Source organism: Syngnathus scovelli, chromosome 2, assembly GCF_024217435.2.
Source record: "Syngnathus scovelli strain Florida chromosome 2, RoL_Ssco_1.2, whole genome shotgun sequence".
In the NCBI taxonomy this organism is placed as follows: domain Eukaryota; kingdom Metazoa; phylum Chordata; class Actinopteri; order Syngnathiformes; family Syngnathidae; genus Syngnathus; species Syngnathus scovelli.
The window spans coordinates 22560873-22586312 of NC_090848.1; the positions used below are offsets into that span (position 1 = coordinate 22560873).

Sequence of the window (25440 nt, forward strand, 5' to 3'; positions counted from 1 at the left end):
ACCGCCCACTTTGGGAACCACTGGTTTAGACCTTCTTCCGCAATCTCGCAGAGAAGGCTCCACAGCTTTGTATCGATCTTTCTGGCTTACATTAAAGAGTTAGATTGAGAAGGTAGCCTCCTGGTCATTACTATTAGCATTGTGATCATTAAAGCTAAAAGATCTGGGACATAATCTAACAAATCCATCCACAGTGAAGAAAATATTGAGGTGATAAAGTCTCCATTACCCCAGGATTCAAAGGTTGTGCACAATTGTATGTATTTTATTCATACCATTATTGACACGTCAACTGTTGAAAGTCATCATTAAGGCATTGAAAATTGTTGAGAGAGAGAGAGAGAGAGAGAGAGAGAGAGAGAGAGAGAGAGAGAGAGAGAGAGAGAGAGAGAGAGAGAGAGAGAGAGAGAGAGAGAGAGAGAGAGAGCGCAGCCTATACACAAAGTTTCTACAAGATGGTGGGTATTTCACACATGCGCAGTGCGGTTGGCGGCAGATTCAGTTCCGTGTATGTAAAGCTACGTACCTCTATGGACGAAGATGAATGCCGGTCAGTTGCTGAATCGCTTTGACGGACAATGGAAGCTGTTGGCCCGGTCGTTGTTTTTCGGGGTTTCCGGTGCACACAGAACACTCGAGGTCTTCAAGCGACAGCAGCGGGCCACACCTGACAGATCATTGTCCGACTTAATTGAAACACTTTGTCGAGACGAAATCACCTATCCAGGGGGGAATGGGCAACCCCTCACCGTGTAAGTCCAACCTGATAGCTGCGAGTCAACTATAAAATTCGCTTTCCAGTGCTTCTAATTGCAAAATATGAACTCTAACGCGAAATGAGATGTAAGGAAACAGTTGCAGTAGGAGTATTAAGCAGAGATGAGAAAACAATGCGCACCAATAGCTAGCTAGCTTCAAGTTGTACCACATAGTTCTCAAAACAAAATTCAACATCGAAAATAATTCCGGAGTCCATATTGTCATAAACATGTAATCTCACTTTGTGTACCTACTGTAAGAACATGGACTATTAGACAACATTTTAATTCCGTTTTGATGATGCAGTCCTGTGTCATCTATGCTCATCAGTAAACCAATCCTGCCAAATATGTATGCCACCTACGATGATGACTGGAATTTTGTGGCATATTTGAAATTCAAATTTATCAATTACAATACTGTGTTAGTCTTGTTTGTGCTTATCTCTCACAACTGTTTCCCCTCACAGTAAACCTCTGGTGTTGCTCTTTCCACCGCTGTTCAAGCAAAACTTGCTGGCGTTCATCTTCCTTATCCACTCACGCTTCCCCAAAGCCGCCATCCTCCATCTACTCCGGTGTCTTGATCTGGACCCCTGTCCAAGCTTGTGGGTCGCCGTATGGACGAAGCAACTGAAAAGAATCATAATGGGCTGTCCCCTCGAGGAACCCCTTTACAGCCCAGCGTGCGCTGAGCGACTAACAGCACTGTCACAGCGAGTGGGTGGTGAGACTGGATGGTGGGATGAGTGCAGTGGTTTGCAAGTGGAGGAAGCACAGACTGCGGCTGTTTTGTCTGAGACAGGAAGTCAGAAGAAAAGAAAGGCCCGTTTCGGTATTCTGAATGAAGAAATGCAGCAGGAGAAGAAACGAATGAAGACAGATGAACCCATCGATGGGCAAGTGCATGATCGGGATTGTCTGCTTGAACATATGAAGGTAAAGATGGACAACACACAGATTTATTCACTTACTGTCATTATTTTAGCGTATTATTTGGTACTGGTACGTGAGTCTGTAGTATTATTAGTCCATCTGGAAAAATGGTCCCTGCAGAGACCTTCCAGTTTGTCCTAAAATCAAATTATTAAAATAATCGCTTTAATCCTGCTTGTCTCATTTGCTCTTAGATGGCAGAAGAATTGGAAACGGATGCGCCAGAACAGGCCAACACCCATGAACCTCTGCCTGAACATATGAAGGTAAAGATGAATGCGTTTAAATCCATCACTTTTTTCCAAAGTTCTTGTTGCAAATGGTGAAACTGATGATTGGATACCCTTTTTGGTACACTGCTACACATTAAGTTCATTTTCATAGCACCAGGTCCTATTGAGTAAATGTGTTGTCTTTTTGTGCGCTACCTCAGGCATCTGTTCTTCAAATCAAGGAATTATTAAAAAGTCCAACTGAGGTATGTAGAGAATTCGGATTTCTTCTGCTACTCCGCAATGTTTGTTGTGACTTTGTTTAATCCTTTGACAGTGGGACAACCACTCACTTGATGAGTTAAAAGTGCTGAATGACTGTAATGCCACTCAGGTATGTGCTGTACTAGAAATCTTTTTACACATAAAGCTGGCACATCTGAATAGTTCTGGCATTCATTTGCCGTGTCTTTCACACTGAACCCAGCAAAACTTGACATTGTGGAGGTTTGTGTGCTTGCACAAAGACACACATTTCACAAAGCCAGCGTTCCACCTCTTAGCGCTTTCCCACTGCCGAAAGCAAAGGTTTTCAGTTTTTTTTTTTCCGCAGGGATCGTTGTTCTGTATGGTAAAAATTGGAAAATCAAGAAATTATAAGACTACTACACGATCCTTATTCACCAGGGCCTTTCAACTTTGCAAATTGGGACATTGCAATGTCTACTATGTACGTTTTCGCACAGCCAAGATGGCTTTTCGCATTCAGATACTTGGAGGACAGCAGAAATTGTGTTCAACACAAGGAGAGAAGTGAGTCCCAGGTTTTCAATTTGAAGCCCTTGTCCCGGCTTTCCACTACTGCCCTTTTACAAAACTACCACGCCTCTTCAGTAAAGCAACAGCAAACCCAACAACTTGTTGCAGATGTTGAACGACTGCAGTCTCCTTAGGACGTACATCCTGCTCTGCGTTTTCCTGTGCAGATGTCTGGTGTGTGCTGACCAGTCCAATTTACTATCCAGTCACACCCCAAGATATTTGTACGGGTCCACAGCCTCCACCTCAGCCCCCTTTAGTAGTACAGGCCTGGGCTTTGAGCCGGTCTTTCCAAAGTCTATGACCAGCTCCTTTGTCTTTGAGATGTTGAGCTCCAGATGGTTGCTACGGCACCAGGTGACAAAGTTCCTGCTTCCTCCTCATTGTCATCACCCCCCAATGGCTGTGTCATCCGCATACTTCTGTATGTGACACAGCTGAGAGTTGTAACTGAAGTCAGAGGTGTACAGGGTGAAGAGAACAGGGACCAGCACTATACCCGGGGGCCCCAGTGCTGCTGAACACAGTGTCAGAGATGGTGTCTATCAGCCAGACGTACTGCCTGTGAGGTAGTCAGTTGGTTCTCCTAAGTCAAAGCAAACTATTGCTCAATGAATTGCTCAGATCTTGAAGAAATCTCAAGTTAGGTCGCTGCTGTCAAAGGGATTCATTAATAGCAGAACCCATTTTGTATTTTAAACACCAGATTGATGGTGCTGACATTATACTGACATCAAACTGTGGCAAATTGTCTTAGCTCTCTGACAGCTCGAACAAAAGCGTCAATGTTTAATGCTGGTGAAAGACACGGGCAAATAAATGCTGGATCTATGATTACATCACCTTTGTTTAAAGATCCTCTGTGTGCCCCTGGCCCTCGTTCTGTGTTGCTACCTTTCACACAGAGTAGCAACGGCACCCGTTGGAGCCTTTTTGACACAGTGAATCATTATGCTGCTCTTTTGTGTAAAAGGTGGAAGTGCTGTGTGGCCAGTTGAATTTGACCGACTTAGAGGAGCACACTCTGATACAAATCTGCGGCAGAATATCGGTTCTGTTGCCCGACCTCAGCTTCAGTACGGCAGCGACGCTCATCAAGAATCTACTGCTGCAGAGGGTGCGTACAGTCTGTGTTACTATTCACTTTGGGTCACTGTGCAATGATGGGTGGCTTGACAGAAGTCACCGCTGTCTGCAGGTGCTGTCTCTCACCGAGCCCCCGTCCAGATGCCTGGTGAGTGCTGTGACGTCACTCTGCAGCAGCTATCCCAGATCAATGTGCCACGCTCTGATTGGTCCACTTATAGAGCAAGACAATATGGGTGAGATTATGTGTCTCTTGAAAATTGGAGAGAAAAAATGCTGATGTGAATCCCAAAGCATCCTTTAATTAGAGCAATTGTTTATTTTAGGAGGTGCACAAGCTGAGCTCCTGAACAAACTCATAGAAGGCTGCCTGGATTCCCACTACAGGCTGCTTGTGCTTCAGTAAGACCAAATATTTCAGCACTTTGTTCTTAAATGGCTTCTTTTTCCTGTTTTTCTTCCAGGATGACACTGAAAATATCATGGAGTGAGATGTTGCTTTCTGTTATACACAGCTTGCTGGACTCCAAGGTTAGCGGAGGTCATTTTATGTCCAACAAGTAGCATCATAGAGTAAAAATATTTCCCGTAACAGTCAATTTTGTTTCTTTTTTTTTTTTTTTTTTGCAGCCTGACTTGAATGAAGAACTGTTCACACTGTTGATTGAACAGCTGGTTAACCAGACCCCTCTGTTCACAAAATCTGTCCGCTTAGCAAAAATGATGCTGACTGCCCTCACAAAATATGGCAACCTAGTAAGTATGCAAAAATGCATTTCAATATTTTACAAGTATTCATTTTTAATCATAATGTATCCATATTTTACTTTCCAGGTGAATGCTTTACACAAGCATTCCCTGTCTGATTGCCTGATGCTAAATGAGACATTCTTAAAAAAGGCTCTTCAAGCAGTGTTGAAAAGAATCCCAGATGCATAAAAAAAACATTTATATTTATGTTGCCATATACAAACCTATTGTCTTGCATGCACTGTATTTTTCCCCCACACGTGGACAGTGTATTCATCTTTTTTGGGGGGCTGTACCTGCAAAAGATCCATTTCACCAAAGCACTTTTTTCCTGACTTGTTGCAGAATTTCCCATTTTGACAGCTATACTTTTTTAGTTGTTATATTTACTTGTATTTTATTTTATTAAACGAGTTTTACATTTTGCACAGAAAGGAAAACACATAAAAACATAGTGTCATTATTAATATGTGAATTTTAAACAAAAATAAACGATTCAGTGGTTCAGAAAATTAATGGATGAGTGGACAGAATATAAATTTAAAACAATTAAAAACTAAAAACCAACTACAGAGGAATCACACTCTTCAGCCTTACAAGTTCTATTCAGGGGTGCTGGAGAGTAGGGTCTGTCGGGAGGTCGAATCGCAGATTCAAGAGGAGCAATGTGGTATTTGTCCTGGCTGTGGAACAGCTCTACACCCTCAGCAGAGTCATGGAAGGTGCATGGGAGTTCGCCAACCAGTCTACATGTGCTTTGTGGACTTGGAGAAGGCCCTCGACTGTGTCGTTTGGAGAGTTCTGTGGGGGGTGCCAACCCCACTGATAAGTGCAGTTCGGTCCCTGTATTAACAAAGTCAGAGTTTGGTCTGCATTTCCGGCAGTAAGTCGGATTTGTTGTGGTGTTAGACTCCGCAAAGGCTGCCCTTTGTCGCCGTTTCTGTTCATAACTTTTATAGACAGTATTTCTAGGCGCCACTGAGGTGTTGGTCAGGTTTAGTGACCTCAGTGTAAAGCGGAACGTGTGCATGTGTGTGCATTTTAGTCTGTAAACCTGCTTTGTGAATCACGCTGTGATCGCGTCTGATACAATCATACATTTATACATTTTTAAGTATCTACGGAAAGTGACTGCCATTGTTTTTTTTTTCTGCAAAGTTGTAAAAAAAACAACGATTCTGCCGTTTGATTATGACGTAGGTTATAGGCAGCATTAAATTGACGCAACTTCCTCTTGCACTTCCTTTCTAGCGTAGCGAGTCAAGAGGACAGCTGCAAAAATGAGGTAGAGCCTATCTAAATAAAGTAATCTGGTTAAAAGAAAGTTATATGGTATTTGAGCCCGGGTTTTTTCCCCAACATTAGTAGTGCTTGATAGGTGTAGTCATTTCATGTAATTTTTCCTTTTCGGCTGCCATACAGCCAATAGTCCGTTATTGTTGCACGGCACGTTGTTACGTTTCAGGACATAATCTCCGTGCATCCATGATTATCCGATACATTTAGTCTTGCTTTTTTGCGTGTAATTTACGGAATAATTGTTAAGCATCACTATTCTTTCTGTATTAGTGGATTATCGTGTGAAAATGGATCAAATCTAGGATGTGCTATCGTATGTTTTATTAAGTCAACAGTGACAGCGGTTATTAAAATTCAACCACTGTAAACAGTGAACAATACTATATACGGTTCCTTAATCAAGAACGAGACTATTTCTGATAGATATTTTAAGTTGTTTTCTCAGAAGTAAACGTTTAACATTTGGAAAAGCTGCCATTTTGTTTTGGCAGTGCTTAGTGTGTGCTGTACCCGGCAACTCACCCGCAAGAGTTTTTATGCCTTAAACTGCTTAGCTCGGTCAAACGCTGGAGCGAGGAAATCTGGGCCAGCCGTGGAGATATTGGATATGATTTATAGGCTGCCTTTAAACATTTTAGTCAGTTTCCAGAATAACTGACTTTCGATTCCATCAGTAGCCATTAGGGCGACGTGTTTTTTTTTTTTTTGTTTGTCTTAAGCTTCACCAAGGACCCCAGGAAGAGTAGCGCTGGCATTGCCATAGCTAACGGGGATCTAAATAAAACAAACAAACCACAAGCTACTTTAAAATTGTTTAACTGCGTACTTCAATTTTTGATTACTCAAAATACAAACAAAACATAACTCGTTTACAACTCCAGACTGGCTGCAAGATTTGTTAACCTAAAAAAAAAACCCAAATGAATAAAAAAGTGGCACATAATTAGTACTTTTAATCCTCACGCGATTCATTTGTAAACGCTGTTGGTCACAGTGAATTAACCACCGAGTTTTGGGTATACTATTCACATCCCCACACCAGTCTTATAATCGGGCAATATTCTCTCTCTCTCTCTCTCTCTCTCTCTCTCTCTCTCTCTCTCTCTCTCTATATATATATATATATATATATGATGGTGAATTCCTCCCAAAGATTCACAGACAAACTCATTATAGCTCATGAAATTCTCATCCCAGTTCGTACATACATCAGAGGGTGACAAGTAAGATGGACTCTAATAAAAATTCACGACTAAAGAAGAAATTGCGTTCATGAAATTGTGTGGTCACTCAACAGCTTTATGCATGCATATTGCCAATCAGGGTGCGTTGGCACCCTAGTGTGCCCTGAGCATCATTGCAATGGGACATTATCGATTTTCACAAAATTTCTCAGCTGTTTATTCAATATTTTTTTGTTGTCCTTCTATTTGCCAGGAATGTATAGTGAGCGTCAGAACAAATAAATGTTCTGGCAGAGGGTACAATAAATCTTGAATATCCAATGCAATTTGTCCTAATTTGTGTTGCAGTAAGGTTTCCAGAGACACTTTGCAGGAAGCTGTGAAGGAAGTTCTAGCGAACTCCAGAGCTAAGAAGAGGAAGTAAGTTTTCATACCAGAACATGGCTTTGCCCGTGACTATTTTACAGTAAAATGCTAATAAGTGTGTGTTGCTGTATTAGGTTTGTGGAGACTGTGGAGCTGCAGATCAGCCTGAAAAATTATGATCCCCAGAAGGACAAGCGTTTCTCTGGCACTGTCAGGTTGGACCATTTTCTGTCTCACCAGACCTTTTCCCTGTTTTTTGTCTGGCCCTGTCAGAATGTTGAGTAAAGCTGTAGTGTATTGATTTTTTTGTTTTTTTTTGTTAAGCTAAAGTATGGTCAGACAGGCCAGACCAGGCATGGAGAAGTACTTTGGGTCGTCTGCTTGAGGTGACAGTCTTCTTGGCAGACGGACCCTTACCCTGGGTCTTAAAAGATGAGGGAAGGCTTTGAGGGGCTGAGCTATTTTTTTTTAAGCTCATGACCCTTTGAGCCGACCAATATTCACTATATTATGAATGAAGACTCCTGGCCTTGTGGCGGTATGGTAAGACTTTCAATATAGAAACTGATGTGTTGTACATGAGCTCAATTCTTGCTCTCTACGTTGTCTGTAGGTCTTAAATTATTTCCAGAAATAGTTTCATATCAAGTGACTTATTTTGCTAGTGCCATGCTTAATGAACTGTTCTGTTATACACGAGCTAGATTCTTGTCTACTCTTGCGCTGTAGCTTGTCTATAGGTCTTAAATTATTATCAGAAATGGTTCCATGTTAAGTGATCAATGCGAAAGTGTATTAAGTGAAGTGTATTTTGCCAGTCCCTTGCTTATTGATCATTTTGAAGAAGAAAAAGTGTTTTTGTTTCTTTTAAAATAATGTTTGACACATAAATGAGTCTTGAGAGAGAATGTTTGGTTCCACTTGTGAACTTGTAACTCTTATTGTGTAGGTTGAAGACTCCCCCCAGGCCCAAGTTCTCTGTCTGCCTCTTGGGAGACCAGCAGCATTGTGATGAGGCCAAAGCTGCTAACCTGCCACACATGGATGTCGAGGCGCTCAAAAAGCTCAACAAGAATAAGAAGCTGGTCAAAAAGCTTGGTGAGCAGCCTTCCCTGGATGTTTTGAGTTGGCTTGGGGTCTTGACTACTTGCGTGTCTTCCAGCCAAGAAGTATGATGCGTTCCTGGCTTCAGAGTCTCTGATCAAGCAGATACCCCGTATCCTGGGCCCGGGGCTCAATAAGGCTGGAAAGTTCCCCTCGTTGCTCACCCATAATGAGAACTTGAACAGCAAAGTGGATGAGGTCAAATCGACAATAAAATTTCAGATGAAGAAGGTAAGATGAGCTGCCAGTGTCTTCTGCAAAAGCTTCACGCAATGCTTCATTGCTAATTTGTGCCCCTCAGGTGCTCTGCCTGGCTGTGGCTGTTGGACACGTGAAAATGAAGGAGGCTGCGCTGGTGTACAACATCCACTTGGCTGTCAACTTCTTGGTGTCCCTCCTTAAGAAGAACTGGCAAAATGTGCGTGCCCTGTATATCAAGAGCACCATGGGAAAGCCACAGCGCCTCTACTAAATGATAAGATTCCACAAATAATAAAAATGTGGATTTTCCAAGAATGTTTTTGTGCCATGCTCATTTTATTTACTGTTGTAGAACTGACGACAGACACAGTTCCATGATTTCTTTCTGTCCTGTGGCTAAAGGGGAGCTGAAAAACAATTCATAAATGTTTTAGAATATCAAACAAAATGTCAGAGGCTTAACTGTGGCTAAACGCAGGCTTGGGAGCCCTGGTCCTACTGCAGCCATATCCTGCCTAGTTTCCATGTCTCTCTGCCGCAACACTCCCAATTCTAATGTTAATCAGTTGTGTTGGAGTAGGCAGACTGAAAATAATACTGGAACAGGGTTCCCTACTCGGGATAACCGTCTGCTTGACAGTGCCTAGAGTCTAGGCCAGGGGTGGGCAAACTTTTTGACTTGCGGGCCGAATTGGGTTCTAAATTTTGACCGGGGGGCCGAACCAGGAGCAGATGGATGTAGTGTTTGTGTGAAGTAATATAAACGACCTGTAAGGGTCATTGCATAAAAGGTTTTGGCCTTTAGTAGGTAGTAAAGCATGGATATTCAAAAAAAGTTTTTTGAAAACAAATGCATTTATTAACAGCATTAAAAAAAAAAAAAACATCCCTAAAAAACTGCTATCAGTGATTCTCATAAAATATGACACTGTTATTATGAATAACAGTCTCCATCACTTCAGTGCCTGCAGGTCAGATTAATGAAAGATGTATGTTTATCTTATGAGATCACATCAAACGGCAAACATTTTGACCAAATATATCATCTTGAAGAATCGGTGAAAGCATACATCCAAATAAAGTAATCAAAACGGCAACACGGTGAGGGGTATCTGAAAATCAGAGCAGTTTTAACTCACAAACACCTGGTAACAGAAGTGAGGAAACGGAAAACACTTCCTTAAAGTAAGCCTTAAGAACTTTAAAGGTTAAGATTAGTCACAAACAGGTGGTGCATCAATGTCCTTGAGCATCCTGCATTGTTTGAAAATGAGAATGGTCGCTAGTTTCAATCCCTGCTATTTGTACAGATCATATTCAAAATGCATTTTTTTACAACAAACTTGAAAGCCTCCCCTTCATTTTCAGTGTTCATTTGATGTTGATGTTCATGTGGCTGAACGTCACGTCGCGTACGTCGAGCCAAATTGGCCACTCTTTTTAAACACTCGGCACTGTGTCCACCTTGCTTTTCCTTGGGCGACTCATTTTAATGGAAGGATTCCAGGGGAAGGTTTGTGGGTGGCTTTAGCGTAAAACTGTATCCGAAAACTCGGCGCGCAAATTACAAGAATGCTGTCATCACAGCCCACACTCTAAATTCGGTACTGCTACAAATAGAGCGCGAGTGCGCCATTTCCGTACTACTGAGTACGTACACGCACTTGTGAGTGTGCACCGAGCTTTCTGACACGGCTTCCGGTAGTAAATGCGCAGGCGAGTGGTTCCCCATCTACTGGGGAAACGCAGTCATTGCAGGAAAAATGACCGAAAAAAAAAAAAAAGTTTAATAATACAATTTATTTAGGGTTGGCGGGCCGGATTAAACGGTCCCGCAGGCCGGATGTGGCCCGCGGGCCGTAGTTTGCCCATACCTGGTCTAGGCAAACATGGCAAGCAGGAGGCTCAAAGTTACTTGTCCTGTTATACCTTGACTGTGGATCTCATAATGGGATTATCTATTCTCAGTGCGCCACACAGTGAGTCCAAATGCAATACAGAGTAATCGGTCACCATGAAATAGGTGAGAGGTAGCGCTGAGGAATTGTATTCTCCTAAATCAGTAAATGGAGCTGTAGAGCAGTCATGCACCCACAGGTGAGTTGAATCGAGCAAAGGATCTAAAAAAATTTCACACATGCAGCAGCTTGGTTGTCTTTTAGCTGGATGCGGAGGCAAACGGCTGTCAGGCGTCGTTTCATGACAATGATGACAGTGATTCAGGTTAGTTACAAGAATACACAGACATCTGAAACCCTTAAAAATGCTTGGTTACAAATTGTACTCATCCCGGAAATTGGGTCAATTTCACCACGAGCGCTATACATATGTATATGTGTATGTATAGATCCCTTTGATGGGAATAAGAAAAACTGACTTAAAACAAATGTCTGTCACCTTTAGCAACTTTTAGCAAGTCGAATGAAACAACACTTTGGCTAAGAGTAGCAAGCACACAGCAGTCAATGAGATATAGATTTTTGCATGATGAAAAAGAAAAAGTGAGTAGTGAATCATATTTTGTTGTTGTTTACCTCAAATGTTACCAACAAAAGTGTCACAATAAATGCACATCTTACAATTAAGTTTTCTGAACGACAGAAAGCAGTCAGGAGGAGCCACCACCAACTAACTGGAATGAACTATCCATCATAGATCGAGTGGGCCTCAACAGGTCTCAGCCTGGCATCCACAAAATATTAATTTTACACTGTATATTAAATATGTGTGTTCATTGAACTTCTGTTTTCTTGACAGTGTTGAGATGTCAGAGACCGATTTGGAAGTAAGTCCATTTATTTCTATAGCTTCAGAGATTGTAATAACAGGTGAGTTACTAAAACGTCAACATCAGGCCCTAATTTGACGGTTTTACTTAACATATGGACACGAGTTGCCGTATACTTTGTCTAAAAAAAACACGGTTATTAATTCTGTTTCTTTTTATCTTCATCTGCACAGAAGCAGTTCACTCAGATTGCCTTGGCCTTCCGATGTGACCAATACACCTTGAAGCAGAGGCTCCAGGCAGAAGAGCATGCTCGCAACCTGGCCGAGGAGAATGTCCTACTGGAGCTTTCCAGAGGCAGAGAGACGCTGGAGGTATACAGTGCAGTAATACAGTAATACCAGTGACACAATGTGAAGGAAATGCAAGCAGGTGTGGGTTGTACAGTGGAGTACCATAAAGTGTGTGTTTATGGTGTTTTATAGGCACTAAAAGGTCTGTGTCTGGACAGTAAACGTAGTAAAATCGTGCAGAAGTTGGAGTTGTCATTGGACATCCTCACTGGCACCGTTGAACGCATCTCCAACACGGCCGAGGTGCTTGGAGCAGTACACCAGGTAAACGGATGGAATTGAACACTATGGCATCAACGTTTCATGATCATTTGGGCAATTGGCAATGAAAAGGAAATACTACCAAGCAGAGATGGGACAGCAATGTCACAAACCGACGGCCATTGTGTGGATGAAGGATGGACGACCAGATTACTCCTCTGTTTGTCTTTCACAGTGACTTTTCCTTCCTTGATCTGCTCAGAACACTGTCAGCAGTCATAGATGTAATGTTAAGAGTGTAAAACCTGAACCAGTGAGCGTATTACGTTTGCTGGCTGCTGTGTCTAACAGGAGGCTCGTGTGAGTCGCGCAGTAGAGCTCATGGTGGCTCATGTGGAGAACGTCAAGAGGCGACTGGAGCGACATGAGACGGAGCTGGAGGAGGTCAAGAAAATGATCCAGCAGCAGAATTTCCGCAGGAGCATCGACGAGCCTGGAGGTCCTCTTAATATATCATAATTTCCTTAAAGTTTTGTTTGGTTGTGTGATTTAACCAGATTTGTTTCACCACTATAGATGTGGACGAAAGTGACAACTGGAAGAAAAGCTTTCTGCAGGTAACGGGTCTCGTTTTCAGTGGCAAGATGGCTGCCGCTGCTTGGATTCACTCCTATGCTCTTGGCTAGAATGGCAGTCGTCGCAGAATTAGTATGTCACTGATTCCAAGTGACATCGAGGTGAGGCTTCTCTAGTGACCCGTCCATCCCACTGATCTCAACATGTATATGATTAGACAACTTGGTAACGAAGCAACAATAATCAACAAATTGTAAAAATACTCCAAAGTATTTTTCCTGTATATGTGCTTCAACCTGACCGAGACTTCCATAGAACTGCTTCAAAGTGTGCTTCAAGGCAACCGCTTCTTTCCCTAAACAAACCACCTGGTTTGCAGTCCAATTAGGTCCCAATAATGTCAATTTTGTAGCTGTTTGTTTCACTACATGTCATCACACGTGCATGTCCGCAGAGCTTCTAGAAAAGTTTTATTTAGAAAGGTTTACTTACCTCTCTAAATAATTTAGGCAAAACATTTTGACTGGTGTTCCTTTTCAAATGTGGTGGTTCTGGGCAAACAAACAGAAAACAATTCAAACTCAATACTAAACTTGCTAAAAAAACAATGTACCCAACTTTGAATATCTCCATCCCACATGGTGGTCATTGTTGCACCCAAGCCATTTCTCCCCATAATTTTCCGATCAAAATTAGTACACACTGCACATATTCCTCAACCTTCAACAGTAAAAATTTGTTTTCATTTGTAAAGATTTAATAAAGCCTTATACGTGTGTGTATGTGTGCATGTGTGAATCAAAACTTACAAAATAAATTATAAAATTTATTGTAGCCTTGCTTTTTGCCATCTAATTATTATGCATTAACCAACGTCTTAATAAAATAAATCATTGTGTCTCTGTGCTGTAAGGTTCATTCATGGGCCACATTTTATATGAGGTTTTATCAGAAACGATTTGTTTGCATGTCAGCCTCTCAAGAAGGCAAAGCGAGATTCCAAGAAGCGCCGCACTCGTAGGGAAGCTGACCCAGGCAGTAAGCTGTTCCCTGCTTGCCCGTCTCCCTGCTTGAGCTCGGCATCCAGCTGCAGCGGCATCAACAAGGACGACAACAACTTGGTGGATGACAGGTGCTCCACCCCTCCTTTCCTCTTCTTCCTCGTCTCCATTTCTTATTTAGTCCTTGTTCTTCTTCCATTATCTTTTCTACATCTTCAAGCCCACTTGATCCAGATGAAGTATCTGCCCATGTGCCTGAGTCAGAGCCACCTCCCCATCCGTCTCCCATCCCAGAAGGTCTTGTCCCATGTAAAAGTGGAAAGGTGCCACACAAAAGGTTGTTTATTCTACGCAATAGAAATTGACTGCAAAATTATGACCATTTGCAATCTATAAATATTCTGTCTTGATTAAGATGGTTTATTTAATCCTCCTGTTCTGTTATTGGATGAAAATGTTTATTGATGACTAGTATTTATAATCTCGTTACAATTTCTGTTGGCTTTGACAAAGGGAACTTTAACTTATTGCAGGCTTTCTTTATGTTAGAGTCGAAGCTGAGATTCGTGTCAATGTGTATTTATCATCTGTAAAACCTGTAGCTGCTCGTCAGAGACAAAAATGCCTGGATTTATGATTGAGTTGTCACATTTAGAGGGAAAAAAGCAGACAGTTTTGATGAGTTATATATAAACAGCATTGATTCAACAAAGATTGCACATCTCCATTGTCGTACGTCTTCCCATGTCCATGGTCTAATTTCGCAGCCAGCTAAGTCTTTGGTGTACAAATGTTTGTTTTTATACTAAACTGATGAATGTGCTTCCAACAATGGTCTTTCAGTTGCATGCTGGACACAACGAGGCAAAGGCACAAGAGCAAATCTTCAATGGCAAAGAAAAAGACTGCTGACAAGGAGAAGAAAAGGTCAAACGTCTGCCAAAGGATTTCTGTGTAAGACTCAGTTTTTGTTGAATCGTAAATCCTAACAAAAGATTTTACTCAATGATGATGTCGTCTTCAGAGAGGGCTCGCCGTCCAGGAAGCGCCCACTGGCTTGCCATCGCTCCCTGATGTTCTGCATCTTTGTGCTCCTTTCCTTCATCACTTGGATTTTTTTCTTTGTGTAAAAATGCTAAAAGTAACATAGTATGGGAAATATACTTTGAAATGCCCATATATATTGGAAAAAGTCTTATATTGGTAAAATGGTGCTTGCCCGACATTACAATCTGTGTGAAATTAAACAGAAAAAAAGTCAATCTTTTGTTAGCTGCCTATTGCTAAAATTGTGTCTGTGAGTGGGCAGTGGCTAAATTGTGTAAATGTACGTGTTTTGCCTTAAGAAGGTCACAGCCTTATCTTCAAGGAACTCCTACATGGTAACGGTATTCAATTTTGCAAACAATTCAAAACTTAAGTATTTTCTTATTAACACGTTGCTTTGTAGTTTCTTTAAAGGTAACCAAAGGTGTAAAAAGTCCACAAAGTGAAGTTGTAAATTCTTTACTTTAAATATAGAAAAAAAAATACAATCACCTGGTTAGTAAGAACATTCTGCAAGAACAACAAGCATCAAAGCACCATTAAAGGCATCAGTGAGGAAAAATTCATCTTTCAATTCAACGTACTCTATGTTAAATTTTAACAATGTTACACACAACCGGTAGGTTGACATCGAACCTTTAGTAGTCTCAGTTAAGAGCAACGACCTTCAAATAGTTTATAAATAGACACATTATATTAGGAATGCTTGGTGAACTTTTTTGTGCAAAATGTACGAGTTCTGCATTAAACATTGTGAGCTCCAAACTGGAGAAGAATCTACTAAAAAGCAATTAAAAATAAATAGCTTACTTTAAATTATAAAGGAGGGAGAGGTATGCTCATCTGGGAGTGCACGTTTGCTGAATGCAGTATAATCTCAAAGGTCCAAATACTTAATAAATACAGACTTAAATATGAACGATAGAAAGGGGCAGGATAGATCAAACTAAGACTAAAATTCTACACCTGGCTCACAATTTCATGGTCCTCTGCCACAAACCACTGGACTGGGGTCCCATCTGCAGATCTTTGGAGAACCAAATTACCTGAACCCTGGGAGAAAAGACAAAAGGATAGAAACACAATCAGTGTAAGTGTACAGCAGAAACATCAATGCAGAGAAAGATGGCGACGAGTGGGCATTTATTATCTAACTGCAGAGGGTAGCAGCTAGGGCACAACAGAATTGGCACCCACGGACACACACGCACAGAGTACATACGCACTCCAGTTGAAATGCTAGTATTTTTTTGAAAAAAATATACCAGGATGAATCACTTCATTAAACATTTAAAACAATTCAAACATTAACTGAGACAATATGGTTGCACAAGTGTGCACATCCTCTTAAAAGGAAATGAGGTCGTGATCAATATGAAGCATTAACATTCAAACTCATAATTTGTTAAAAGGGAGTTCATTTCATGAAGTTCCCATTTAGTTTCGACACATTTATATTACTGGTCAGCCCACATGTGTGTGTAAATTATGACAAATCAAAAGTGCTGAAAATATCTATTAGTGGTGGCAAAACAGTAAAAATCCAGCCACACTTTGAGTAGAAGCACCTGTGGCAAGGCTTTTAGTTTCTGGGCCAGGATTTGCCACGTCTGGCTTTCTTTGATAATGTAATATATGCATCATATTATCATTATAGACTAGTGTATCATGACAAATTTGATTCTTTTTTGGAGACGACGGGTAAAAAAAATAGATGTCTTATTAATTAACTGTTAAAAAACAGTTTCATTCTTAAACGAGCTCACTATTGCACTTGTGTATGGTTACGGTTAGGGTTAGGGTTACATTTACCAAGTGCATGTCTCAGTCAGCTGGATGACAATGTACCAACCTGATCAAACGGAGGCACGTGCAGTAAAGTGGGGCTCTTCATTCCAAGGGGACTTTGCAGCTCCTCACAGCCCAGCACTGAGCTGTGGCTCTGACTGCGCTGGTGCCACGACTTGAGCTCCTCTGACACCACTTCCCTGGGCATGATGCGGAGGCCGTAGCTGGCGTACTCTTTCAGCGAAGGCGTCCGCACAACCCTTGTGTAAGGGGGTGGGAGCTTGGGCACCTTCCTGGTAGAAGCTGTGCCCTCCTGCCAAGGTCTTTGCTGAGGGCTGCATTGGCTCACGAGTGGGGAGGACACCAAGCGCTTGCCCGAGTCCTGAGGGGAGAGGGGCTGCGTGTTCCCGCAACCAGGCAGCTCCTTCTTGAAGTGGAAGCCATACGGTGGAGGGCAGAGCTTGGGGATCTCCGTGGGCGCGTCCTGGCCTACCACGTAAGAGGAGGCAGAGTGCTCAGAGCTGCTGTCCTCCGAGCTAGACTGGTATGGCCGCAGGGGGGAGGACTCTGGGGAAAGCACCAAGTCTGTGGCACAGCGTCGCTGCGGCAGGCGGGATCTCACTCTGAGGGACTCTGAGCTGAGGCACTCTTTGTCAGCACACGGCTTACTCTTTGGAAATCTGGGGAGACATCATGAACACTTGTAAACGGCATAGATGGGTGTGTCAGTTAATTTTACCGATTCATTTGTCAGCGGCCTGGACACACGTCCGTCACGGCTTATAAACGAGCTTATAAAGTTTTCCTGTTTATCCTCTGTTTTTGTGCAGTGCATGTTTTGTGGAGTGTACCTGAAGGACTGAGAGTATTGTCGGCGCACGTGCAGCTCTGGTGTGGAGGGGGCGCTGGCGGAGTGGTTGTGCCGCAGCGCAGAGTTCTTAATGAACTGTGAGAGAGGAATTCTGCTGGCGTCGGCCGAAACTTGCGCTCCCACTGTACTGCTGGGTGCAGATGACAAAAGAGGATTTTAAAAATATGGAATCAGGAATGTCACAGAAGCTCGATTTCTACACAGGCTGAAATTCAAAAGTCCCACCTGGAGTTGCTGCCGTCAGCAGGCAGAGGTTTTGCAGCCTTGTGATAAGGCTGGTCCAGACTGGACTCCTTCCAGGGAGAATTCTGGATGGGAGAGGGCTCGTACTCCACAATGGGGGTCTGCAGGTTGGGTACCGGAGCAGAGACAGGGCCAAGGGAGTCCAGATCTGTGCATGGATACTAGTCAGCATATGGTGCCAGTTGCATTCAGTAAAGAGTCATGTACTGTCATCACCTGTGACAGCATCCTATCAGGCTAAACCTCAGCATACCTCAATAAACCTCACCTCAGCCAGCATCAAAAGATTAACTTTTTTTTTTTTTTTTGGACTTTTGTATGTCTTGTGCTGCTACTACTTTTACTTTGAAGGGATTCACCTTCCTGTTTTTGTGCCATTTCCCCAGTCTTAATAGGTTGCTCAATCGCTATAGAGATTTTTTTTTTAACTTTGCTTTGGATATTCTGTAACTTGTGTGGTGTATTTGAGTTCTTAATTCTGTCACTAAGAATGAAATTTGTCTTTGATTACCTTCATCCAGGGCCACCACATCAGACAGCGAGCTGTCATCAGACATATTCAAATCTGCATACAAAAAAAGTTCAAGTTGAAGATAGTGCAGTACCACGTCTGGTCTGAGGGTGGCAGAAGTGTCCCTCACCTTTGCCTTTAGCGGAGGTGTTGCCAATGCATGGTGAGTTGCTCCTTATCCTACACTGGAAAACCGCCTCCTGCAGCTCGCGCACCTTCTTCTCCTCGCGCTTGCACTGCTGCACGCGGCTTTTCTTCTGAGGCTTGCTGAGCTTCTCTTCCAGCGAGAGTTTGCGCGCCGCCTCATAGATCTGCCGCTGGAGAGCCAGTTCCGTCTCAAGGCCGTGCAACTCTGAGCCCTATGACCAAGCGAGAGATACACAGGACGGGTGGATCTCAACAAATCTGAATATTGTATAGACATTTATTTCAGTTGTTCATCCTTCTAGTTGCTCAGTTGTTGCCTTTTAGATTGATTGCGTAAACATTAGCGAGCGCTTGAGCTGCAAACCATTTTGAAGCTGAGAGCAAGAGAGCTGTTTATAGAGTAGCTGCGTGGTCAGAATACAAAGTATGTATGTATGTATGTTCCAAACCTCTTTCTCCAGATAGATTAAACCTTCGTCTAACTTGAAGGATGCCCCGATCCTCCTTCTGACTTGCGGCGGGTTCTCATCGGGCATGAGAGGATAATCTGAGGGCAGTGTACCAGTCAGCTCCTGTGGAGGGAATAACAAGTTTCATTTCTTCTAAAACAAACCCCGAATGTGATCGTTAGTATACACAGGCATTTGGTATGTATAAATTCCTTGACAAAACATTTATCATTATTCTCAACAATGACTCTGTGGCACAGTGGTGAGCTGTGAGTTAAATGACCATTTACTAATTACAAATATATCTTTGTTTTGCAATTTATATCATCGACATACAAACCAATTAAAACAAGTGAAAGGTCATCCATTAGATTGTCTAAAATACAATAAACCATGTCATCATTCATAAAACAGAATAAAACATGTCTTAAGATGTTTGATGTCCACCTGATGGTCCGTAAAGGTGCTTAACTACTTGAGTGCATCAATACTGATGTTGTGCATGTGAAAACAAAGTGTATGACTCTCGTATCTAGTCCTCTTAGGAGTCCCACACAGTCCAAGGCCCTCTCACACATATTACTGAAACGTTCTCACTGCTGCTTTGGTTAAGATACTTGCAGGCTGTTGAAGGAGGTGAACTACTGTCAAGCAAGAGCTGTCGTAATGAAACATTTCAGTCATGTACGTGATAGAGTTTCAGTCGTGAACGTGAGAGTTAATCCTGAATTAGGTCCCCATGGGCCTCTCAGAATCACTCCTGCCATCATAGAGACGCTTGCAATCACTCTCATCATCACTGAGGTATTACTCACGGCCTCTCGAATGCACAGCTTCCTCAGCTCCAGCAGGCAGAGCTCCAGACGGCCCTCCAGAGACTGCTGCTTGAGTTGGAGGGCTCTGGTGTGCGTGCTTGATTCCTTGACTGGTGACGTGGGGCTTTCTGGACCTGCTCGGCAAGCAAACGGCATCATGGCCTGTGACACGCGCCAAATTTCATGCAGTAGAAGCTCGAAAGGCAAAGGCGGGGTTCTCACCACAGTGCAATATAATCCCGCTGTCGGAGTCACTGATCTCCTCTTTGCTCTCAATGGCTGTCATCTTGATTTAGGAACTCTGTGACAAAGTATGGTTACAAATATGTCACATTGAGGAAGCACATTAGTACAACCTTATTATACTTTGTAATAGACATATTGTAGGCCAACTCATTAGCATACCTTTGGAATGCCTTATAGGAAAAGACAATACTAAAGGAAAATTGGAAAAAGGAATTACAATTGACTCCCACCGGCGATAATTTGGGGGTTCCAAGATGTTCTTTTTTCCTCACAACGTGGCTTCGTTCCTGCTGGCCTTCTGCTTTACTTGACAAAAGTGAGTGGAGAGTGTCTTTTCACACAACAATCCAGGCAGCCCCCTCTACCGTCTTTCTCCCTCCCACGCTACATCACAAAAGAGGCACACCCCCACAGGGTGACTCAGCACATGTGCGGGGTTAATCCCCATGGTGGTGCCATGGCGACGGCACACGGCCGACCGAAGGAGCGTGTCGCCATGAGGCGCAGTTGCAGGGGTGTTTCAAAAGTTTCAGACCTCAAAAAGGAAAGCAGATGGCTGCAGAAAGGAGCCCCAACTCCCACCCCACCCCTCTCCTGCTCTGCACCTGTTCTCCCCGCGCACCCCTCCCTTGGCCTCCTATTCAACCAGTGTCCACTAAACCCCCTGGGGAGCTTTGAAGTGGAAGAATGTCTCGATGCTGGGCTTGTCCACGCCGCATCATGTCACAATGAAGAGTCCAGTGACACCTTCACAAACAGGCGAGCACTAGTCACGATTACGGCCGGCCCACTCTGTTGTTCTTTAGGAGCCCTGCTCCAAACCAACCTCTGACACAGCGGTGATGAGATAACAACAACAGCAAAAAGAGGAAAACAATGACAATTAGAACTGCCAGCAGCAATGAATGGAATGGGCCCTTGCAACCGTGTTTTCGTTCCAGTGACCAAACTTTGATGCCATGCTCCGCCCACATTTAATGAATCTTGCAATTTGGCATCACCCATCTGTCTCGGATACCTGCTTTGGACTGGGGCTCATTTGGATGGGTCCCCTAGCAGTTGTTTTGGTGTTTCAAACGGGATGATGGGGAGGTGCATCAATGTGATTCGGTCAATGTGACACCGACAACAAATGCTATAGTAGGCACACTCGAAGACAACGACCATGTATCCCATCAATTGATACTGAAATTTTCCGATATATACACTTATACACTGACTTGGTGCGTGAATGAAGTACCTTGGCAATAAGTGGAATATGTTCATCTTTGATTAATTGACAAACTGATTAGTATCAAAATGATCATTATGAGATATGAAATAGTTGCTGCATTTCGACTGAAACCACATAAAACTGTAATCTGTGTTCTGACCACTAAAACAAGTGACTCCGCTCTAGGCCGACGTGCAAAATATAACATAGAAGAAAACAAGACTCGTCCCCCAGAAAGAGAGCGTCTTTCTCCTCTATTTTAGGTCAATTCATTTAGTCTGCATCTCACATGCTTGCTAGTGTGCCCTTGAAAAGGCTGATCACAAGGGATGGCATTACAGGAAATAACATGATTAACGGATGTGCTTTGCTTGCCCCTTCCTTGTGATAGTATCATGACAGCAAAACTGGAAGTAAACAGCAGAGATGCAAACAGAGGCATATGCTTCCTCTTCTGTGTTTGGAGATGGCTATCCAGGCCCTTTCCTGTCGGGATCAGGAAGACAGAGCATATGTAGTAGGATATGATTGTGTATTCCATATACGGGCCGGGACCATTCAACATGGCAACTCATGTGCACTGAGAAGCAGCCGCTAGCACAATGAGGCACAGGCAGCCTGATTCAGTAAAACAACAGTACAACAAAAGGCCTTGTGTCCACGCAGTGGCTTCAATATCCTGCTGAGGGTGCGAGATGTGCTGACAACACAGCCGGGAATCCAGCTCGGGAGGAAAAGTAATGTAGGACTTACCCACTTGCACCCCATAAGTCTTTCTGTGGTTATGTTTGGAATGAGTGGGTGGATGTTGGGGAGAGGGGTGGGACTGACTTATTTGGAGCTGACATGTTGCTACATTTTATAGTATCGTTGAGGCACTCGCCGCTTTTAGAGCCTTCCTGTCAGTACAGACGACATGCATTTCAATGTCTCTTCAACACATGCCTTTAGATGCATAACTATTAAGCACTGACAATTGCTTTCAATGCAACAAGGTAGGGGAAATAAATGTTACAATTTACAGTTAAATTGTCAGTTTTCTGCTATTCAAAAGTGATATTACAATGTGTCGGGAAGTGTTGAAATTGATAAGCGCCTCGTCTTCTGTTGAGGTAAGCAGCATTTTCAAGGTAGAGTGCAAAAATGACTTCACATTGTTATCAAACTTTGAAGGACGGGCAATGAGAAAGCGTCTATTGCCTGGTTTTGTTCCTGCCACCATTCTGTGCCCTTCCTTGGCTGAGTGGGGCAGTGGAAAGTTCTACCCCAAGTTGCTAACAGGTGATCACAGTGCAGCTCAAGTAAATCCAATCAGACACGATGTCTTATATAATGTGAAGTCATAGCATCAGCAACTGGCCAATTTATTTACTATCTATATCAGGAATGAAGAAGTGACGGCCCAGTTTTTAAATAAACTTTTTGTTTTTTTACAAACCCCCAAATTCTTCAAAAAAAGGAAAAAAATGAATTGGGGAGACACAAAATGGAAAAAAAACCCTCAAATATGAACAAATATTTAAAAAAGAAAGAGAAAAATAACAAAGAAATTCGCTAGGATACAGAATCGTTGGTGCTGAACAGTGAATATGCAGGGGAAAACTATAGTTTGTAAAACTACATATAATATCACCAATCATCACTAGATGGCAGAAATGCTGTAGTTGCGCTTACTTTAGGTCTTACACTAACCCTATGTACTGCAACATAAGTACTAAAATTATGAGTGAGTTGATTTTTGCGAGAAAAAAAAGTATAAAAAGAGTTCTTACACTTTATGCTGGTTTCTTGTTCAGCAGTTTTATGCTGTCGAATGGAAATTTTATATGAGAGAACAGTATGCACTGTGAAACACCCTCCCCTAAAAGTGGTACTTTTCTTTCCAAAAGGTCATATGAAGCAAAAAGCTCATATGAGATCACAGAAAGAGAATATGCATCGGAATTGTCTCAAGACTGATAATGATGACCATCACACCCATCCTCACAGCCCACTCGACCGTGATTACATTCACGGAAGGGAGTGTTTATAGGGAGAGATTATAAATGGGGATTCACTGTCTCCCAAATTTCCCCCACCACCCTTTCCCATGAGCCTTGGGAGTTGCAATTGCCTGGAATGTCGCCACCTCTGCATTCGTTACCACTGCGGTCGGCCCTGGAATTACCAAGTTGGACCGGCCTCAGCTCACTGAAGAGAGGCAGCGAAAGATGGCTGGAATCAAGCCGAGGCCTGCTGGAAACCAGCAATTAAAATCTTTCACGGAATGCTGATGCGAAAGATGGCTGGAATCAAGCCGAGGCCTGCTGGAAACCAGCAATTAAAATCTTTCACGGAATGCTGATGTGATGGAAGAAAACCAAATGACTTTTCAGTATGCCTAAATCCGAAGTCAAACCGAACATCAATGTGGGGGAGAGAAATGTAGTTTGGTGACAAGTGCTCTGGCAATGAATGCCGAAGCCCAAAGGTTTGCTCACCACTGTATCTTTCTGTGTGTCCGCAGGTGGGAGTGAGCCGAAACAATTTTGAATTGAATGTGTGTATATTGGTCACGTGGAATTTGTTGGTTGCCAAATATCAGTAATACTGTGTGGCTTCTACTACTAGTAGTTTTTACCTTTTTTTATTTTGCATGTGACCCATGATACTGATGAATAGTGATTCTACATTGCTTCTGAATTTAGCCAGCATTCTTTGGAGATGGCCTCATCTTGGGTCATGCGCAGGACTTGTTTACCAGCAGAGACAATGCAAAAGGTAATCAGCACCACCTAAACTGAGTGCAGTCCATATGCTGAGTAGACCAAGACTCAAAGAGAAGAGATTCTCCATTGTTCTCCACTGGTAGTGGATTGTGACACCTCATCCCATTGAGACGTCCTTTCCAAAGGACCAACAGGATGCAGATGCGGCTTTTCACCAAGGGTGAAATCCTATGGCATGTTTGGGGGTGGGGCGGGGGGGGTCATGCTGGGACCTGTCGTCTTAAGCATCGCAAGTCTTTCAACATGTGAACTGTGATGTTGATTCTGCACAAGTGTCACAATGGCATTTATCAGGGAAAAGACTATTTATAGTACATCAACTCATTTGGCCCACTCCAAGTGATCACATGAAATGAAAGGTCTTGAACTTTATAAAAGCAGATTTATAAAGTTTTCAACTTGCTTTCCTTAAACCTCCAGATAGTCTGTAATCATAAACAGTCATATTTACAATAGTTTTGTTGCTAACATGGCAAATCTAAGGCTGTGTAAAGAAAACACAACACTATCCAAAAGTCTCCGTTCAAGATACACTTCATCATAGTCATCAATTGATGTGTCTTCGATAGAAGTAAAACCTAATTTGAAGAGATGTATCACATATAAGGCTGACTGTCACTATACAATATTTTCAGAATCGATTATTCTATCACTGCGAATGGTTGGCAACCAGTTCAGGGTGTCCCTCACCTACTGCTGGATGACTGCTGGAATAAGTTCCAGTACGCCCGCGACCCCCGTGGGGAAAAGCGGTATAGAAAATGGATGGATTATTCTATCAATCAATTGAATAATCTGATACAATTTGATTTTCAATTAAACTGTATTACTAAACATTTTTATTCAAGCATTTCACTGCTTATTAACCAAATATTGTTGTTAGTTCGGTATTATTGAGTGATGGATGGGGAGAGAGAGAGAGAGAGAGAGAGAGAGAGAGAGAGAGAGAGAGAGAGAGAGAGAGAGAGAGAGAGAGACTAAATGGTTACTCGATTGTTAAAACTGTTGTTGATAAACAGTTGTTCGATAATAATTCGCTGCCGTTTAATTATGACACCTCATATCACAATCCTTTAACAATTGAGCCCACTTGTGTCAATAATGGATCTTAAATGATACTATTTCTTCAATTGAACTCACTGTATGTTTTTATTAAATTGGATGGTATGTATTCAAAGTACCATTGAAATATTGAATTTTGTTTGGTAGGAGTGCATTTGTGCAACAAAGTTTCTTCTGTAAATCGATTTGCATATCCAGGGTTGGAAATAATGCACATTCAAAATTAAGTAGGAAAAAAAAAACTTTTCTAGAAATACCGCACCATACATTCATTAATTTCATTAGGCTACTTGTACGAATACTGATGTTCAGAATAAATGTTTACTTACAGTTTGCGTTCGTCTTCAGGCACTCATTGCTAGTACGCCAGCTGCGAGACTTTCTCCTAAGGGCCGGCGGTCAAACGTGAGAGAAGAGCCGCTTAGGATATCTGTTCCAGTCCATATAATTTCTCTGTGAAGGGGGTGGACCTCTTAGTTTAATCCAACTAACCCATTAAAGTCACGGTTACTATTCTATCCAACCAAATTCGTAGATTATGTAATATTGACAGTCGAAAAGCAACGTACTTCCCTTAGTTTTATAGAAGAACGGTGACGTGATTTATTTCATCACCGATGCTCCCACCCCTCTTTGCTCTGTTCCAATGGTACAGTCTAACTTCGGACACGCTTTAGCCTTTCGGCTAGGCACGCGACTTGTTGCG

The 25440-nt window shown here is 42.5% G+C and overlaps 4 protein-coding genes across 9 annotated transcripts; 3 read left to right on the forward strand and 1 right to left on the reverse strand.

The window, feature by feature from the left end:
* The first annotated feature begins 464 nt into the window (after window positions 1–464).
* fance (FA complementation group E) lies at window positions 465–5077 on the forward strand. 2 transcript variants are annotated; one of them, XM_049754710.2, is made up of 11 exons: window positions 465–752; window positions 1229–1697; window positions 1889–1960; window positions 2128–2172; window positions 2244–2300; window positions 3699–3842; window positions 3924–4047; window positions 4138–4213; window positions 4276–4342; window positions 4442–4567; window positions 4646–5077. In XM_049754710.2, exons 1-11 carry the CDS (start codon window positions 541–543, stop codon window positions 4748–4750), a joined length of 1497 nt encoding a protein of 498 aa, XP_049610667.1. In that variant the 5' UTR covers window positions 465–540; the 3' UTR covers window positions 4751–5077. The 2 variants fall into 2 exon arrangements, with proteins under 2 accessions (XP_049610667.1, XP_049610668.1); XM_049754711.2 differs by lacking the exon at window positions 2244–2300.
* A 664-nt stretch (window positions 5078–5741) lies between these two features.
* Window positions 5742–9030, forward strand: rpl10a (ribosomal protein L10a). The gene is made up of 6 exons (XM_049754861.2): window positions 5742–5846; window positions 7393–7464; window positions 7545–7625; window positions 8360–8508; window positions 8573–8745; window positions 8816–9030. The coding sequence occupies exons 1-6, from the start codon at window positions 5842–5844 to the stop codon at window positions 8984–8986; spliced, it is 651 nt and encodes a 216-aa protein (XP_049610818.1). The 5' UTR covers window positions 5742–5841; the 3' UTR covers window positions 8987–9030.
* A 151-nt stretch (window positions 9031–9181) lies between these two features.
* On the forward strand, window positions 9182–14836 carry si:ch211-163l21.11 (inositol 1,4,5-triphosphate receptor associated 2). Of its 4 annotated transcripts, XM_049754754.2 has the most exons (14): window positions 9182–10228; window positions 10684–10812; window positions 10878–10938; window positions 11317–11389; window positions 11473–11500; window positions 11677–11817; window positions 11929–12060; window positions 12349–12496; window positions 12574–12614; window positions 12684–12734; window positions 13548–13705; window positions 13795–13911; window positions 14418–14528; window positions 14599–14836. In XM_049754754.2, exons 2-14 carry the CDS (start codon window positions 10801–10803, stop codon window positions 14702–14704), a joined length of 1179 nt encoding a protein of 392 aa, XP_049610711.1. In that variant the 5' UTR covers window positions 9182–10228; window positions 10684–10800; the 3' UTR covers window positions 14705–14836. The 4 variants fall into 4 exon arrangements, with proteins under 4 accessions (XP_049610711.1, XP_049610714.1, XP_049610712.1 ...); XM_049754757.2 differs by having other exon boundaries at window positions 9182–10812; window positions 10862–10938; XM_049754755.2 differs by having other exon boundaries at window positions 9182–10812; window positions 11680–11817.
* A 228-nt stretch (window positions 14837–15064) lies between these two features.
* On the reverse strand, window positions 15065–25390 carry inavaa (innate immunity activator a). 2 transcript variants are annotated; one of them, XM_049754693.2, is made up of 10 exons: window positions 25064–25390; window positions 19668–19746; window positions 19446–19579; window positions 18631–18753; window positions 18165–18393; window positions 18035–18088; window positions 17506–17671; window positions 17261–17407; window positions 16474–17089; window positions 15065–15674 (listed from the first exon to the last, which is right to left on the reverse strand). In XM_049754693.2, the coding sequence occupies exons 2-10, from the start codon at window positions 19729–19731 to the stop codon at window positions 15582–15584; spliced, it is 1626 nt and encodes a 541-aa protein (XP_049610650.1). In that variant the 5' UTR covers window positions 19732–19746; window positions 25064–25390; the 3' UTR covers window positions 15065–15581. The 2 variants fall into 2 exon arrangements, with proteins under 2 accessions (XP_049610650.1, XP_049610649.1); XM_049754692.2 differs by having other exon boundaries at window positions 17261–17410; window positions 25064–25389.
* Between the last annotated feature and the right edge of the window lie 50 nt (window positions 25391–25440).